The sequence below is a fragment of the Salmo salar genome, chromosome ssa23, assembly GCF_905237065.1.
Source record: "Salmo salar chromosome ssa23, Ssal_v3.1, whole genome shotgun sequence".
NCBI lineage: Eukaryota > Metazoa > Chordata > Actinopteri > Salmoniformes > Salmonidae > Salmo > Salmo salar.
In genome coordinates, this window is record NC_059464.1 from 2,986,282 (window position 1) to 3,005,145 (window position 18,864).

The 18,864-nt window shown below is 42.8% G+C and overlaps 1 protein-coding gene across 4 annotated transcripts in view; it reads right to left on the reverse strand.

Moving 5' to 3' along the window:
* Positions 1-18,864, reverse strand: part of LOC106583937 (protein spinster homolog 1) — a 51,630-nt gene that overhangs the window by 17,918 nt on the left and 14,848 nt on the right. For 3 of the 4 annotated variants that reach the window (XM_014168626.2, XM_014168627.2, XM_045706339.1), the window contains exons 9-19: positions 16,548-16,613; positions 16,077-16,175; positions 15,787-15,955; positions 10,363-10,402; positions 10,115-10,146; positions 9,960-10,017; positions 9,773-9,822; positions 9,617-9,649; positions 7,591-7,639; positions 6,777-6,853; positions 1,826-1,927 (exon numbers count right to left, since the gene is read on the reverse strand). In XM_014168626.2, coding sequence (XP_014024101.2) covers positions 1,826-1,927; positions 6,777-6,853; positions 7,591-7,639; positions 9,617-9,649; positions 9,773-9,822; positions 9,960-10,017; positions 10,115-10,146; positions 10,363-10,402; positions 15,787-15,955; positions 16,077-16,175; positions 16,548-16,613 — 775 coding nt within the window. Of the gene's footprint in view, positions 1-1,825; positions 1,928-6,776; positions 6,854-7,590; positions 7,640-9,616; positions 9,650-9,772; positions 9,823-9,959; positions 10,018-10,114; positions 10,147-10,362; positions 10,403-13,551; positions 14,978-15,786; positions 15,956-16,076; positions 16,176-16,547; positions 16,614-18,864 lie in introns of those variants that run through there. The other variant, XM_014168628.2, reaches the window with a different exon arrangement.

The following is an 18,864-nucleotide window of genomic DNA, read 5'->3' on the forward strand; positions in this document are numbered from 1 at the left end:
TGAGTCATTTGGAAGGAATCAGTGACTAACTGCAAAGCAACCAGTAACTTAGCCTGCTATTCAATGGAGTGGCTGTGTTTCTCTCGCGCTTGGCTTGCACGTGCAAATTCAGCACACAAAATTCTATAATATAATTGTGTTATTTGACGTGTCAAAAGCTTATTTAACACATCAAATAGTGCTATATGACGTATCTTTTTTGACACACAAAGACCCAAACGGCGTTTAATATGCCTCACCCTAATCATTTAGTCTATTTTCACCTCCTGTTCTAACTTGGTGGTGCATATAACCTGTTTTAGAGAAACGTAATCATTGAATATTGTAAGAGCTTTCACTGTCTGTTCATATGCCCCTTTATTTATCCTACGGTTCTGACTTGTTGTACAGGGAGTACACTAAGAACGGCCCATGTTCTGAATTCTGTACATTTAAAAAGTGCTGAACAAATAGTTATTGACTACGTCCATCGTCGCTCGCTCATTAATGTCTTAATCAAAATTACGGATTGCCTCTTATCCGCTCATCGTTCCCTAATGCCATGGTTTGTATATCTCAATTGTTAGTAGAAACCACATTTGTTTAAGCAAGTCGCCATATCAGCTATTTAAAAAAAAAAAGGCAGTTAATGAGTCTGAATGAACTGTTTTGCTGCTAGACAACGCTCCGCTGATAGCCAGGTGTAGCACCAAGGATTCACTCCATGGTGCCGAAAAGATAGCTCTGCTGTTGGCTCTAACATACATCTAAAACGTTTAATGTTGAGTTTGCCCCAATTAGATTTACATGCTAAAATCGCCACTACACCTAATGGCCTTCAATTCGGAGAAAGTCTAAATAATAATGCATATCTATAGACCCCTTTCTGTGTTTACAAACATGAGGGTGGTGCGCACACGTTGGTGGCAGAACAAGGGGCATTTCTTATTTATTTTATTTAACTAGGCAAGTCAGTTAAGAACAAATTCTTATTTACAATGACAGCCTAACCTGGACAACGCTGGGCCAATTGTGCGCCGCCCTATGGAACTCCCAATCATGGCTGGTTGTGATACAGCCTGGAATCGAACCAGCGTCTGTAGTGACGCATTTAGCACTAAGATGCAGTGAATCCCCTTTCCACTCGGGAGCCCCAGCAAAAAATGTCTCTATTTACATGTTGCTTATGAGTGCAATTCACAATACTTTTGGATTATAATTGGATTTGAAGGCTTCTATGATTGTCCTGCTTAATATAAATGTTTGTGTTATCATCGCAAATCAACTGCATTATACTGAAAAACAGCTTTTATCTCAAGGCCATCAGACTGTTAAACAGCCATCACTAGCACAGAAAGGATGCTGCCTACATACAGACTTGAAATTATTGGCCACTTTAATAAATGGAACACTAGTCACTTTAAAAATGCTTACATATCTCATATGTATAATACTGTATTCTATACTATTTATTGTATCTTAGCCTGTCGCTCTGTCATTGCTCATCCATATATTTATATATTCTTATTCCATTCCTTTACTTAGATTTGTGTGTATTAGATATCTGTTGTGGAATTGTTAGATATTACTGCACTGTCAGAACTAAAAGCACAAGCATTTCACTACACTCACAATAACATCTGCTAACCATGTGTATGTGAACAAAATTTGATTTGGATGACAATCCAGGTTAGTAATAAAGTAATCCATTTTAAAGAGCTACTCCCCTCCCTCCTTCCAAGGCATAAAGAATTCCATAGGTTATTACAACTGTCAAAAAAGCAGAGATTCCTGATTAATCAGGAACACCCCTAAAAAGTTATATTCTATTCAATGTGCGCCATACCTTTAGTATTGACATAGTCGTTGCTGCCTTCATCACTGTCATCACTCTTTTCCACGTCGACATTCATATTGATTTTCATATTGCCAACTGCGCCACTGTTTTCTGTGAACACACAAAACACACACAGGATTGAGGTATATACTGTATATACACTCCAGCCTAAAACCATTGTGATGTTTATACTGATAAACCTACAGGACGGATTTCTACTGCATCACTCACCCTGCTCTTTGTCCTCCTCTGCTTCCACATTGACATATCATATGAACACGATGTGAATACTCCAGACAGCATTTTATCAAATAATATTTTATGGCCCATCGAGACGTGTTTTCTAAACCTCCGTACAACGTTCTGCACATGTGCTTCACAAAAACATGAATAAGGAAATAAATCTGCTGCTGGCAACATATATATGCAAATTAGCGCACTATTCAAGCTGTATTGCTGAAGCTTTACAGACTGTGCACTAGAAATGTTAAGGTAATTTGAAGCATTTACCTTGAATGCAGTCTTTGCCAAAGCGGGGGCATAGCCTTCACATTTCAATCACGCTATAAAGCTGAACTTCTGTGATAAGGTTTGAATACAGCCCTTAAATCAACAAAACTCTTGAGTCTCCTAAATCTACATATTGTCATGCATTGCACTTGTGATTTCAACTTAAATGTTTTATTGTGTATGCATTGTGTAATATCCATGTATTTAAGTGTCTTTAAAGCCCTATTCAAATGGCGGCGGAGAAGAAGGTTGACGTTTTGTGTGTCCCTAACCGATTGTTTTGTTTGTTTATTTGCATTGTTTGTAACTTATTTTGTACATAATGTTGCCGTCTCTTATGACCAAAAATAACTTCTGGACATCAGGACTGCAATTACTCACCACGGACTGGCAGAATCCTTTTTTTCCTTTAACGAGTCTGACAAGCCCGACGTGAATGATATACTGCTTTCTCAGGGAACAGGCCCAGATCCCAGTGATTTGCGTGAAGAGGATGCAGAGAAAAAGTGGCCAGAGGGCGAGCTGCCTTCTGAGAATTTGTAGGCAATTGAATAATCCCCCACTTCCTTCCATTCTGCTAGCAAACGTGCAGTCTTTGGAGAATAAAATCGATGACCTACGCAGAAGATTAAACTAACAACGGGACATTCAAAACTGTAATATCTTATGCTTCACGGAGTCGTGGCGAAACGACGACACTATGAACATACAGCTGGCTGGTTATACACTGTACCGGCAGGATAGGACAGCGGCGTCTGGTAAGACAAGGGGTGGCAGACTATGTATTTCTGTAAATAACAGCTGGTGCACGATATCTGAGGAAGTCTCGACATATTGCTCGCCTGAGGTAGAGTATCTCATGATAAGCTGTAGGCCACACTATCTACATAGACAGTTTTCATATGTATTTTTCGTAGCTGTTTACATACCACCACAGACTGAGGCTGGCACTAAGACAGCATTGAATGAGCTGTATTCCACCATAAGCAAACAAGAAAACGCAGAGGCGGTGCTCCTAGTAGCCAGGGACTTCAATGCAGGGAAACTTAAATCTGTTTTACCTAATTTCAAATAAGCATGTTAAATGTGCAACCAGAGAAAAAAAAAAAAAACTCTAGACCTCCTTTATTCCACACAGAGACACATACAAAGCTTTCCCTCGCCCTCCATTTGGCAAATCTGACCATAATTCTATCTTCCTGATTCCTGCATACAAGCAAACATTAAAAGCAGGATGCACCAGTGACTAGATAAAAAAAAAGTGGTCAGATGAAACAGATGCTAAGCTACAGGACTGTTTTGCTAGCACAGACTGGAATATGTTCCAGGATTCCTCCGATGGCATTGATGAGTACACCACATCATTCATTGGCTTAATCAATAAGTGTATCAACGACATTTCCACAGTGACCGTACATACCCCAACTAAAAGCCATGGATTACAGGTAACAGCCACACTGAGCTAATGGCAAGAGCTGCCGCTTTCAAGAAGCGGGACTGTAACCCGGAAGCTTATAAGAAATCCTCTGACGAACCATCAAACAGGGAAAGCATCAATTCAGGACTATAATCAAAATCGTACTACACCGGCTCTGATGCTCGTCGGATGTGGCAGGGCTTGCAAACTATTACAGACTACAAAAGGGAGGCACAGCCGATAAGCTGCCCAGTGACATGAGCCTACCAGACGAGCTAAACTATTTCTATGCTCGCTTCTAGGCAAATAACATTGAAACATGCATGAAAGCGCCAGCTGTTCCGGAACACTGATCACGCTCTCAGCAGCCAATGTGAGTAAGACCTTTAAACAGGTCAACATTCACAAGACCACAGGGCCAGATGGATGACCAGGACGTGTACTGCGAGCATGCGCTGACCAACTGGCAAGTGTCTTCACTGACATTTTCAACCTCTGCCTGTCCGAGTCTGTAATACCATCATGTTTTAAGCAGACCACCATAGTGCCTGTGCCGAAGAACACTAAGGTAACCTGCCTAAATGACTACAGACCCGTAGCACTCATGACTGTAGCTATGAAGTGCTTTGAAAGGCTGGTAATGGCTCACATCAACACCATTATCCCACTCCAATTGGCATACCATCCCAACAGATCCACAGATGATGCACTCTCTATTGCACGCATCACTGCCCTTTCCCACCTGGACAAAAGGAACACCTATGTGAGAAAGCTATTCATTGACTACAGCTCAGCGTTCAACACCATAGTGCCCTCAAAGCTCATCAATAAGCTAAGGACCCTGGGACTCAACGCCTCCCTCTGCGACAAGATCCTGTACTTCCTGACGGGCCGCCCCCAGGTGGTAAGGGTAGGTAACAACATATCCGCCACGCTGATCCTCAACACAGGAGCCCCTCAGGGGTGCGTGCTCAGTTCCCTCCTGTACTCCCTGTTCACTCATGACTGCACGGCCAGGCACGATTCCAACACGGTCATTAAGTTTGCTAATGACGACAGCCTGACCACCGACGAGACAGCCTTTGGGAGGAAGTCAGAGACCTGACCGTGTGGTGCCAGGACAACAACCTCTCCCTCAACGTGATCAAGACAAATGAGATGATTGTGGACTACAGGAAAAAGAGGACCGAGCACGCCCCCATCGATGGGGCTGCAGTGGAGCAGGTTGAGAGCTTCAAGTTCCTTGGTGTCCACATCACCAACAAACTAACATGGTCTAAGCACACCAAGACAGTCATGAAGCGAGCACGACAAAACCTATTCCCCCTCAGGAAACTGAAAAGATTTGGCATGGGTCCTTAGAGCCTCTACAGCTGCACCATCAAGAGCATCCTGACTGGTTGCATCACTGCCTGGTATGGCTGCTCGGCCACCGACCGCAAGGCACTACAGAGGATAGTGCGAACGGCCCAGTACATCACTGAGGCAAAGCTTCCTTCCATCTAGGACCTCTATACCAGGTGGTGTCGGAGGACAGCCCTAAAAATTGTCAGACTCCAGCCACCCTAGTCACAGACTGTTCTCTCTGCTACCGCACGGCAAGCGGTACCGGAGCGCCAAGTCTAGGTCCAAGAGGCTTCTAAACAGCTTCTACCCCCAAGCCATAAGACTTCTGAACATCTAATCAAAAATGGCTACCCAGACTATTTGCATTGTCCCCCCCTCTTTTACACCGCTGCTACTCTCTGTTGTTATAATCTATTCATAGTCACTTTAATATCTCTACCTACATGTACATATTACCTCAACTAACCGGTGCCCCAGCACATTGACTCTGTACTGGTACCCCCACCCCCCACAGTAGTGGAAAAAGTACCCAATTGTTAAAAGTAAATATACCTTCATAGAAAATTACTCAAGTAAAAGTCACCCAGTAAAATACTACATGAGTAAGTCTAAAAGTATTTGATTTTAAACATACTAAGTACAAAAGTAAAAGCATAAATGATTCCAAATTCCTTATAATAAGCAAACCAGACGGCACCATTTTTGTTTTATTTTAGTTTTTGGATAGCCAGGGTCACACTCCAACACTCAAGACAATTTACAAATGAAGCATGTGTGTTTAGTGAGTCCGCCAGATCAGAGGCAGTAGGGATGACCAGGGATGTTCTCTTGATAAGTGCGTGAATCTTCCTGTCATGCTAAGCATTCAAAATGTAACGAGTACTTTTGGGTGTCAGGGAAAATGTATGGAGTAAAAAGTACATAATTTTCTTTAGGATTGTAGTGAAGAAAAAGTTGTCAAAAATATAAATAGTAGAGTACAGACACCCCAAAAAACGATTTAAGTAGTACTTTCAAGTAATTTTACACCACTGGTTATTTAACTATTACCCCAGTATGTTTTCCCAGTGGACGATTCGAACTTTACCAAACTGCCCCTGTAATTCTTTTTTTTTTCCTTATTCAAAATGAATCGTTATGATGAAAGTCTGGAGGCTCTCCTAGACATGAAGATATTTCACATCTAGGGATAGCCTAATATTGACTTAATGGCCTTCGGTTCGGAGAAAGTCTAAATATTAATGCATATTAATAAGAACAATTAACTGTAACCTATGCAGACAATTAATTACCTGACGTATTTGGCAATTTATCAATTCATTGGCACAATATCGTTCACTTCATCTTTTAAAATGTGACAAAACGGTTAATTCATCTGTAGGCTATGTGCATAGCACTTTGTTTTAATCATCAATTTGTTCCCATGTTCTTACCCAAACTGAGTGCAGTACCTGTACCTGTTAAACTCGAAAAACAGTAGGTTTTTAGGGCTGGGATAATAACCTTCCTGCCAAGTAAAAATTACTGACATGGCAGATTCGGACAGGAATAAAATTACGGATGTGGTGAATTGTGCTCGTGCACATAATTACATTACCTGAGCTCCCCCATTCAAATGTATCCCATCCGAAAAGGTCTAAAGTAATGAGTCATATTCAGTCACCTCTCCACCCTTACGTTGCCTACCTGTGCTTTTGGAGATGAGACATTGGTTGGAATGACGCAGAGACCCAGTCCCAGGAAGATCTGATGGTAACACTATTCTATAAGGAGGAGCGAGAGAGAGGTTACACAAAACCCGAGAGACCCCAGTACTCTATAGCCATAGAATTAACATTCATTTAATTTAGCCAATACAGCCCACACAGCAACAAATGGCACTTTTTTTCCCAGGAAGTCCTAGAAATGCAAAGTGTAACATTCACAGTGAGGCACTGACATGCAGTATACACTGAGTATACAAAACATTAAGAGCACCTGCTCTTTCCATGACACAGACTGACCAGGTGAATGCTATGATCCCTGATTGATGTCACTTGATAAATCCAATTCAAATCTGTGTAGATGAAGGAGAGGAGACCAGTTAAAGAAGGATTTTTAAGCCTTGAGACATGGATTGTGTGTGCCGGTCAGAGGGTGAATGGACAAAACAAAAGATTTAAGTGACTTTGAACGGGGTATGGTAGTAGGTGCTAGGCACACCTGTTTGTGTCAAGAACTGCAACGCTGCTGGGTTTTTCACACTCAAGTTTCGCGTGTGTATCAAGAACGGTCCCCTACCCAAAGGATATCCAGCGAACTTGACACAATCTTTGGGAAGCATTGGAGTCAACATGGGCCAGTATCCCTGTGGAACACTTTCAACACCTTGTAGAGTACATGCCCCAACGAATTGAGAATCTTCTGAAGGAAAAAGGGGGGGTGCAACTCAATATCATGAAGGTGTTCCAAATGTTTGGTATACTCCCGTGTATTTTGTTAAAATTAAATTAACACTCACAGGTAGCCTGATCCTGGTTCATAGTCATCCATCATCTCGTTGACATACTCTATAGAACAGAGACACGCGCACACACAGCTGTCAATCAATCATGTCAGAGAATAGAGTGCCTTCGGAAAGTATTCAGACCCCTTGACTTTTTCCACATTTTGTTTTTACGTTACAGCCTTATTCTAAAATGGATTAAATAGAAAAAAAATCCTCAGCAATCTACACACAATACCCCAGAGAGACACAGCGAAGACAGGTTTAGACATTTTTGCACATTAGAAATATAAAACAAAAATACCTGATTTACATAAGTATTCAGTCCCTTTGCTATTAGACTCGAAATTGAGCTCAAGTGCATCCTGTTTCCATTGATCATCCTTGAGATGTTTCTATGTCTTGGAGTCCACCTGTGGTAAATTCAATTAATTGGACATGATTTGGAAAGACACACACCTGTCTATATAAGGTCCCACAGTTGACAGTGCATGTCAGAGCAAAAACCAAGCCATGAGGTCGAAGGAATTGTCCATAGAGCTTCGAGGGAGGATTGTGTCGAGGCACAGATCTGGGGAAGGGTAACAAAACATTTCAGTAACATTGAAAGGCCCCAAGAATGCAGTGGCTTCCATCATTCCTAAATGGAAGAAGTTTGGAACCACCAAGACTCTTCCTAGAGCCGGCTACCCGGCCAAACTGAGCAATCGGGGAAGAAGGGCCTTGGTCAGGGAGGTGACCAAGAACCCAATGGTCATTCTGGCAGAGCTCCAGAGTTCCTCTGTGGAGATGGGAGAACCTTCCAGAAGGACAACCATCTCTGCAGCACTCCACCAATCAGGCCTTTATGGTAGATTGACCAGACGGAAACCACTCCTCAGTAAGCACATGACAGTCCGCTTGGAGTTTGCCAAAAGGCACCTAAAGAATTGCAGACCATGAGAAACAAGATTCTCTGGTCTGATGAAACCAATATTGAACTCTTTGGCCTGAATGTCAATCGTCAATTCTGGAGGATGCCTGGCACCATTCCCTACGGTGACGCATGTGTGGCAGCATCATGCTGTGGGGATGTTTTTCAGCGGCAGGGACTGGGAGACTAGTAGGATCTAGGCAAAGATAAACTGAGAAAAGTACAGACAGATCATTGATGAAAACCTGCTCCAGAGCGCTCAGAACCTCAGACTGGGGGCGAAAGTTCACCTTCCAACAGGACAACAACCCTAAGCACACAGCCAGGACAACGCAGGAGTGACTTCGAGACAAGCCTCAATGTCCTTGAGTGGCCCAGCCAGAGCCCGGACTTGAACACGATCAAACATCTCTGGAGAGACCTGAAAATAGCTGTGCAGCAACGCACCCCATCCAACCTGACAAAGCTTTAGAGGATCTGCAGAGAAGAATGTGAGAAGCTCCCAAAATACAGGTGTGCCAAGCTTGTAGTGTCATACCCAAGAAGACTCGAGGCTGTAATCGCTGCAAAAGGTGCTTCAACAAGTAAATGGTCTGAATACTTATGTAAATGTGATATTTCAATTTCTAAAAAAACGTTTTTTTGCTTTGTCATTATGGGGTATTGTGTGTAGATTGATGAGGGAAAAAATGATTTAATCAATTTTAGAATAAGGCTGTAAACTAACAAAATGTGGAAAAAGTCAAGGGGTCCAAATACTTTCCAAAGGCACTGCATGAATGGTTTAATGTCCAAATGTCTGAATGAATGCGAGTAAGTCACAAGTAGGCAGGTACAGTAGCCTAGCGGTTAGAGCGTTGCTGGTTCAAACACCCAAGCCAGCGAGGTGAAAAATGTGTTGTTGTGCCCTTGAGCAAGGCACTTAACCCTGGCTCCAGGGGCACCATATGGCTAACCATGTAAAATAATACATTTCGCTGCACCTAATTGGTGTATGTGACAATAAAACTTATTTCTTTCACCTAAAGAGCAATGTGCAAATTTTCTAAACTTCTTCAGCAGTTACTGTACACACGTTTGAGGGGGATCAATGTTATTGAACATGGTAGGATATAACGTTCACATTACCTTCTCCTGGACTCTCATAGCCGTCATTACTCTCTGCAAGAAAAAGCTAACTATTAAGAAGGAACTGAACTGTGACGTTATAGAGATAGTGGCAGAAGAAGGAAAACAAGTGGAGAAAATAGACATTTGATGTCGAGGAAGAGCGAGACATCTCACCATTTTCAGTTACGGTGACAGAGTTCGATCTCAGAACGATCTGTGGTGAACTGTGGGATAGAAAGACAGGTACATTTCGCTTGACGGTAATATGAGTCATTGTCTGTGTGTGTGTATGTGTGTGTGTGTGTGTGTGTGTGTGTGTGTGTGTGTGTGTGTGTGTGTGTGTGTGTGTGCAGTAACTCACATGGGTGAAAGGAGGCTGGAAGGGGGAGCACCCCAGCTTGTGGCAGCAGAGGGGTTGTCTGAGGAGAAAGGTTCATCATAATCATCAACACATTTTTCTTAAGAAGTATCATGAAAAGATTTGGGTACAACTTCAGTCATCACACACATACTCACATGGTGGGTGGGCCAAGCCGAATCCTGGGGTGCTTGAGTGGGGAAGAAATCAGAGCGTTGGTAGAGGTTTGTACATGCACGGATATCAACTGGTTTGTGCAAACATTCAAGCCCACTTCTGGTCATCTCGTCTGGTACACTTACACAGTGCACCGGACATATATTACAAGTGCCACACAAACTTTTGAATATTTGGTTTCATTTTAATTAACAGGCACTGAATAGTTGTTTTATGAAAAAGTGCTTACTGTTGAGTGTAATCCTCACTGTAACGCTGCTGAATGGATGCTGAGGAGTAAGAAAATTATGTTCTGTAAATGCGTTTTATTATTTCTAATTATTTACTTTTAACCCTTATTTTACCAGTTAAGCTGACTGAGAAGAACAATCTCATTTACAGCAACAACATCTACATAGAGCCCAATTTAATTCAAAACAACTTTATTGATTACAGTAACAAAGCCTTGGTATTACTAGGCAGGTTGTGTCTTCTGCAGCTAAGACAAAGGCCAGTCAACAGGATGAGTGACAGGAGGACCGCTCCACTCAACAGCAACGCATACAGCTGCATAGACACCTCCATTGCTGTCTGCAGGAATAACACAATACACAAAGTAATCCAGTCAGGTTACACTTTTGACATGACACTATTAAAAGCATTATTATGCTGTCTTCTCTGACCCAGATTAAGACTAGTCTTGGACTAAGAATCAAATTAAAATGGAGATCCTCAATTGAAAGTGATTTTTTTTTGTACTTAAGTATATTTTTTGTATCACCTCTGAATAGAAATGTGGTTGTCAGTGTTAAATCCTCATCATGTAATTTTCCTTCCTTGTGGTTTTTGATTCTCCATTTCACACATGCTGTCTCTAACTTTCTTGCTAACTATCACATTCAGAGGTTGAGTTCAGCTTACTAATTCCAGGAAATGGATTTCCTGTATTTTCAAGTTAAAGAAAATACCAGCATACTCATCACATACTGAAGGTGTAATCACACACACACACACACACACACACACACACACACACACAACCTTTCTGTATTTCACATAATACCTAGTGCTGTGGCACATAAAACAAACTCTGTGCAAAACTGACGACACACAAAATAAGACTACCTCAAGAACAGACATGACTACAATGACACTACAGTGTGGTACCATAGGGCTGGCATTTACTCATTTGCAGAACCTTGCTCCCTCAACGTTTTAATAGGTAGTGAGTTGAACTTGAAAGGGCCCATAATTGTGACAAATGGTGGTTATTTTGTGTCACGACACTCCTCCTGGAGAGCCATGAGGAGGGTGACTTTTCTGCCAAACTCAGACTGATCTAGATTTGGTAGCGAGAGAGGAAGCGAGGAACGGCTGATTTGAAGGGCTAGCTTAGACCAAGTTAGGTGATATAGTACAGAGCTGCTGGGCCTGAGGCCTTCAGAAAACCTGGGCCCTGTACAGGTGGCCATGATGTTGAAGAACATTCAGATTCAGTCAAAGTCATTTCTAACATTGTGAATATGTCTGAATACTGAATTCATCTTGGGTTAAATCAACACTGTTGATTGTGAGTACCAGGGATGGAGTCAATTCAAGAAGTACACTGTACGATACTCTTCAATGCTTTTCACTGGGGAAAATGTGGAATTGGAATTTGGTTTACTTTCTGAATTGAAATAGAATTGACCCCCAACTCGGGTGAATACATCAACAAGTTACTTCTTCAGTTCTAGCTTATTCTCTACTAACCTAGAGGTTAAGAAACTAGGCATAAAGTAGGAGTGGAGGGAGTTCTCTTACCGGCACGTGTTGTGTAGATTCCCAACAGAGCGTTAGGTCGTAGGTCGCTGATGATCTGCCAGGTGGTCAATGAGACTGGTTCTAAACCGGAGGTCGAGTTCAGGCCGAGTTGACCCCAATCCAATCCCCAGACCAGCTCAGTCGTCAGCTACACTGAGATGCGTCATTTTGGATGCATCTGATCTACAGTATACCATACCTCTGTTGCTCAAATCCCTGTCATACCACATGCAACTCTCCCTATTTAACAGTGTTTTCCGCTCTTTCAGTTAACTGTAAGGAACCTTGACTACTGCAGCTTGACATAGGCGTCTTCCTCGATGCACCTTTCTGTCTGTACGACCTGTTCAGTCGCCTCCTACTTCCCTTCCTCCCTCCCTCCCTTACTCACTCTTCTCATCAACTCTCCTACCCCGCCGTCATCTCAACCTCCCCCAATGTGCCTTTTTTCTATCCTTCTCACAATGTTATTTCAGATCACCTCTCCCCACCACCATACCTCTGATCTCATCGCCTCCTCTCTCGGAGAGACCTAAAACGCACATTAAAATACAGGGAATGACAAGTGTTCAGTTCATGGTTCAAAAGATGTACCATCCTATAGTTCTAAATCAATATCCTATGCCTGGGTACCCCGAGGGTCTGTATTTGGACCAATGTTTATGCTGTAGCGGGAACAGCATAAGAATTGGCCAACATTCAGACCCTTGGCTATCATTTGGTCCATGAAAGTCAATAATCAGTTATTGTCAACTGCTAATTGAGCTGTCAGTAATAATGCTTTATTTTTGAGTCAGAATGTATAATCTGAACGTCAACTCAGGAATGTAGCGAGAGTATACGACAGACATGGAATGGCAAATCACGACATGTGCCTCCTATAACTTTGTGTTCCCATCAGTGTACTCATTATTATTCTCTCCAATCATTTTAGGGGAAATGTTTCCACCACTATAGATGCTCCTCTAGCAGACCGCCATCAGAAAAGCTGGTTGGCATGGCACCCACACATGTAAAATGGCTGCCGGGTGCCTATGTGGTAGCGTTGGGTACGGTGTTGCATTTAGTGTTACCATCCTGGTTTAACTGCCAGAGCCTCTGAGAAGACACTAGTTCTCAGAAGAACACAAGATGTCAAACTGTTCTGGACATACATTCATGTGGGCGCACACACACACATACCGTCTCGCAGCAGCGTTAAGATTGAATAGTATGAACTTTGCACAAGCGACCTGCTTTACCTCGCTCAACCCCCCCCCCCACAAACAGGAAACCACACCAACGGAAGGAAGCCGTGAGCTCCTCTCTCACTCTCCATCAAAGAGAGAAGACTGTGTAGACAACTGAAAAAAAATAAAAGGGTAGAGGAGGAATTCCTGAATAGAGAGAGGGGCAGAGGAGAGGGAGATGTCATAGGAGAGGAGAGAGGGAAAGGTATAGAAAGGCTGAATGAGAGAGGCTACAGCTGCACTTGGTGTATTTGTGCAGCAGAGTATACAACCCTTCATTAAAGTGTGGCTATGGGCTTACAGGATCCAAGCTTCAAAGACACACATTTATCACCTCTGCAAACTGCAAAGCACTAAGTGACATCTGCGCAGATACATAGAGAAATCATTCCATGAGTCATCTCCTCAACGGTCCATTCTCATCGTTTAATGTTTCAACGAAAGTTTACATCAAATTCAAGTTAAAAACAGAACTAGTCATTTTAAGGCTTCACTTTCCAAAATAACCAATACATTTTTTTTTTTTTTTAAGAATGTAACAATCGCCTTCATTAAAAAAGGGATATACATTTTCCTTAGACAATTAAACTGTAATGGACCTGATTTGATCTCCTGGTCGTTGTGACATCAGTGACTCTGGATTTTGTGACCTCATATAAAGTACAACTGACCGCCAGGATCATTCCAGAAAAACACCAGTAATTGCTAAAATAAAAAAAGGGTCTTAAAAAACCTTAGATTATCTCCCTCCACCACATTCTAGGTAACTGAGGTACAAATCTAGTGTTATTATTATAATATACCAAACGGGTCTAAAAACAACAAGCATGATTAGGCTTAATCTGTTAAAAATGCAACATCCCACAACCGATCGGTGGGTTTGGAGTACAATGCGGCTCCCACGGTCCTGTGCCTGCCAACTCCCTTTTTTTCAGTTGGATACTGTATGTAGTATGTGGTTACACTGAGCGGACAAGCATAATATTTACAGTCTTAAGTTTGTTGAAGGGAGGACGACAGCACTGGTCGGAACGGCTTCGAAATGGGCCGGACGTAGTTATTCCGTGGCCAATCAGATCTCTGCGTTTCAGACCCAAGCAAGAAGTACAGCAGCAGTAGTTGGGATGTAGTGGTTACAACTCAATCAGAGCACTGGGGTGAAAAATATCCTGCCGGTTTTCCACGGAGGTCTCTACCGTCGACATATGGTCCCTGTGGAGTAACGGATGAGCGTCTGTCTAAGAGTGACACCCCTATCTGTGACACATCGGAACGCAAAAAAGCTTTCTGCTTCCTTCTCTCCCTCAGGTAAAGTAGCTGCCTCTCTTCTGAAGTCCTCTCTTGTGCTTTCTTCTATCCGGTCACCTCTTCCAGCCACAGAGGTTAGTCTTCCACTGATGTGGCTCTTTGACTTCCCATTTACTACTCTGCATACATTTCTCATAAGCCACTTTGTCTCATGTTGTCATGCCAACACGTGAAGCCAGTCAGAAGTGGAATATCTGGTTGGTCACTACAAAAACACCAGGAAATGATGAGTGGAAATGTTTGGCAGCTCTGACTCTGCCATGTTCCTCAGCAGATAAAGGTATTAAAAACTATATCACCTCAAACGTTACCAATAATAAATACAAGTCTCTGTATAGGGCATTGTCCAATCAAAGACCCTAATTGTAAAAACACTGCTGCGTGATTGGTCACTGAAACAGGGACCAATCAGGGTGCAGCATATTCCACAGGAGCCTCCAACGTCCCTTTAATCTCAAATTAAAACGTTGGACACTGGCACCCTCGCGGACCTGCCGCTCTTCGGTACAACAATTGGTTCATCATCTGTTAGGGACAGAAAATGCAGGACAGTACAATTAAAGCATTGTATATTGATTATCAAGATGAGCAGAATATGTGACCTGGTAGTTTCTTGTAACTGTTGCTAGCCTCTCTCTGCTAACATCACCTATGGTCTGTAGACTCGTCTCTACCGGTCTCATCTGTGGTTGCTCTCAACACTCTCTTTCACATATCTGTAGTTAGCAGGAGTAAGTGTTGGGCCAGCAGCATTGCACCCTGCATCCCACTGCAGGCTTGCCTCTGAAGCTAAGCAGGGTTGGTCCTGGTCAGTCCCTGGATGAGAGACCAGATGATGCTGGAAGTGGTGTTGGAGGGCCAGTAGGAGGCATATTTTCCTCTGGTCTAAAAATTATTATCCCAATGCTCCAGGACAGTGATTGAGGACATTGCCCTGTGTAGGGTGCAGTCTTTCGGATGGGACATTAAATGCGTGTCCTGACTCTCTGTGGTCAGTAAGATCCCATGGTACTTACTGTAAGAGTAAGGGTTTAAACCCTGGTATACTGACTAAATTCCCAATCTGGCCCTTATACAATCATGGCCACCAAATCATCCCCAGCTTCCAATTGGCTCATTCATCCCCTATAACTATTCCCCAGGTCATTGCTGTAAATGAAAATGTGTTCTCAGTCAACTTACCTGGTAAAGTATGAGATTTTATTTTTTATTTTAAAAGGCTCCTCATTGAATTTCATTACTTCACATGCATTCATAGTTAGGCTGTCGTAGCTTCACCTGTTGCTAATCTGAGGCCCAGGCTCATAAACGTAGCTCCAAGTTTAGCCTCTCACCTGACGGTGTGTAGTTTGTGGCACGTTGGCGGTCCTTCTCGATGAAGAGGGCGGTGGCCAGGAAGAAAGCCCCGCCCCCCACTGCCACAAAAGAGCAGGTGAGCAGGGAGAGCTGGAGAGACCGGAACTGCCACAGGTACGAGTCAGTCTGCTTCAGAGAGTCTGACACCTGATGTGGAGGGGGGATGTCACACAGTAAATGAGGATCATACTCTTTCTTTAGACTGGTGTGTGTATCAAATGTGTAGTTATGCATACATACATACGATAATAACAATCACGAGACATACCACGCCTATGAGATAAGGACTCCCAGCATCTCCAAGCAAGTGAGAGAGAACGATCTGTAAGGCCTCAGCCGTGGCGCGACGTGTGGGGACCACCACGTACTGAGAAAGACAGAGGGAGAGTGGGGGGAGAGATAGAGGGGAGGTAGGAAATAATTAGCAAATGGTTTTTCCATATCTTATAATCAGCGCAATACAAAAGTAACCTTGAGGTTGGAAGGTCAAATATGTGCACTAAAGAGTTACATTACTTAAAATGTGGCTATTCATATGCCACTGACTTGGCATGATCTAAATTCCTCAACAGAAACCGAATCCATATTATCCAGTTAGTACACATTTTTGTTGTAGCCCCGGACAAGCACACCAGGTGAGTTTGCAAATTTGACCAGAAACATCTGTATATGGACATTGATTGAACAGGGCACAACCACCTTGCGTTTTGATAGGGGATTGGTATGTATCTGAACTCACCAGCAGGATGTCCGCTACAATGGCCCAGTTCATAGACAGGAAGGTCTCTCCCAGGAATATAAACACCTGATCACACACAAAAAAACTGTTTAGACTACCATTACCATACACTGGGGATACAAAGCCAACAGAGAGGAAAGCGTGTGTGTGAAAGACAGAGGCTGATCGGTCTTACCTACTACTTACTAAAACTGCATACTGTGTACTAATCATACTACATACTATTTACGTACTGTTCAGTAAAATCGAATGCAGATAGCAACACATGCTCCCGAGTGGCGCAGTGGCCTAAGGTACTGCATCTCAGTTCTAGAGAACATCACTACAGACCCTGGTTCGATCCTGGACTGTATCACAACCAGCCGTGATCGGGAGTCCCATAGGGCGGCGCACAATTGGCCCAGCGTCATCCGGGTTAGGGGAGGGTTTGGTGGGTTAGGCAGTCATTGTAAAATAAGAATTTGTTCTTAAACGACTAGCCTAGTTAAATAAAAAAAACATAACATACTAGACTCAGCCATACTGAGAATGAGTCATCTAATGTGCAATTGCGTTGACTCCTGCCATTTGTTTATTTTGGTACAGCGTGTCACTATATCTGAGTATCAGCTGTTGTCAAACAAGCGCTTCTCTTCCTCAATATTGTGCAAAATTTCACGTACTATCTTCACACACGATCATTTCCATGTAAAAGGACCAACGTGAAGTCACTAGAAACATATCAAATTGGGTGTTAAAATGAAAGCTAGTCTGAGAAAGCAAGGCATATATACACTGAGCATAAATATAAAACGCAACATGGAAAGTGCTGGTCCCATGTTTCATAAGCTGAAATAAAAAGATCCCAGAAATGTTCCATACACACAAAATGCTTATTTCGCTCAAATTTGGTACACAAATGTGTTTACACACCTGCTAATGAGCATTTCTCCTTTGCCAAGACCTGACAGGTGTGGCATATGAATATGCTGATTAAACAGCATGATCATTACACAGGAGCACCTTGTACTGGGGACAATAAAATGCAACTAAAATGTGCAGTTGTCACACAATGACACATATGTCCCAAGTTGAGGGAGCATGCAATTGGCATGCTGACTGCAGGAATGTCCACCAGAGGTGTTGCCAGATAATTAAAATGTTAATTTCTCTACCATAAGCCGCCTCCAACATCATTTTAAAGAATTTGGCAGTAAGTCCAACCGGCCTCACAACCACAGACCACGTGTAACCATGCCAGCCCAGGACCTCGACATCCAGCTTCTTCACATGCGTGATCATCAGACCAGCCACTCGGACAGCTGATGAAACTGTGGGTTTGCCCAAATGAAGAATTTCTTCACAAACTGTCAGAAACCGCCTCAGGGAAGCTCATCTGCGTGCTCGTTGTCCTCCCCAGGGTTTTTACCTGACTGCAGTTCGGCGTCGTAACAAACTCCAGTGGGCAAATGCTCACCTTCAATGGCCACTGGCACCCTGCTAGTGTGCTCTTCACAGATTAATCCCAGTTTCAACTGTACCGGGCAGATGGCAGACAGTGTGTATCAGTGGCGGTCAGTGCCATTTAAGATGAGGATGATTCTTTTTTTAATGACCATGGCCTTATTTCTATTATTACCCTCTCACCTTCTCCCTTCACTTGTGGACTTCAGTGCACAACACTTCAGCTAACATAGCATCCCTCTCTGAATAGGCTTAGCTAGCTGCATTCACAGAAGTAACAAGTAAAAAGGTAAACCTAACAATGTGTTTTTACATTATTTTCTTTTATACCAAATTGGTAACATAATTTCTGCAATTGAGTTGGCTACAATGGGAAACCATAGTAGTCACAAACCACAGTTGTGTTCACAAGTTTGGACAGGACAGTAGAGTAAGAAGTAGAGTCTAGTTCAGTACTGTAGAGTTCAGTATAGTATACAGTAGAGCACACAAGTTGAGTACACTAATGTACTGAACTATCTGCACTCTACTGAGCTCTACTGTGCTGTACTCTCCAAACTTGTGAAACATAGACGTCTATGACTGGTTCAGATTTGGTGTGGTCTGGACCAACCAAATTTGGTCTTGTTTGGGGGCAGAGCTCATTAAAATAATATCCAGTGTGTGTAGAATCATACCCAAATATGCAAGAGAGAACATTGCATATTTTAACCTTTGTGTACCCATTTAGGATAAATCACCATGAAGAGAATTTCTTTAGTACAGATCAGGGACCCATGATGAAATTCCATTACCGGGTGTAAATCCACTTCACTTACTGTAGTTCAATAACCAAAATAGATTTATGTCATAGCTGACACCCCATTCTTTCCGC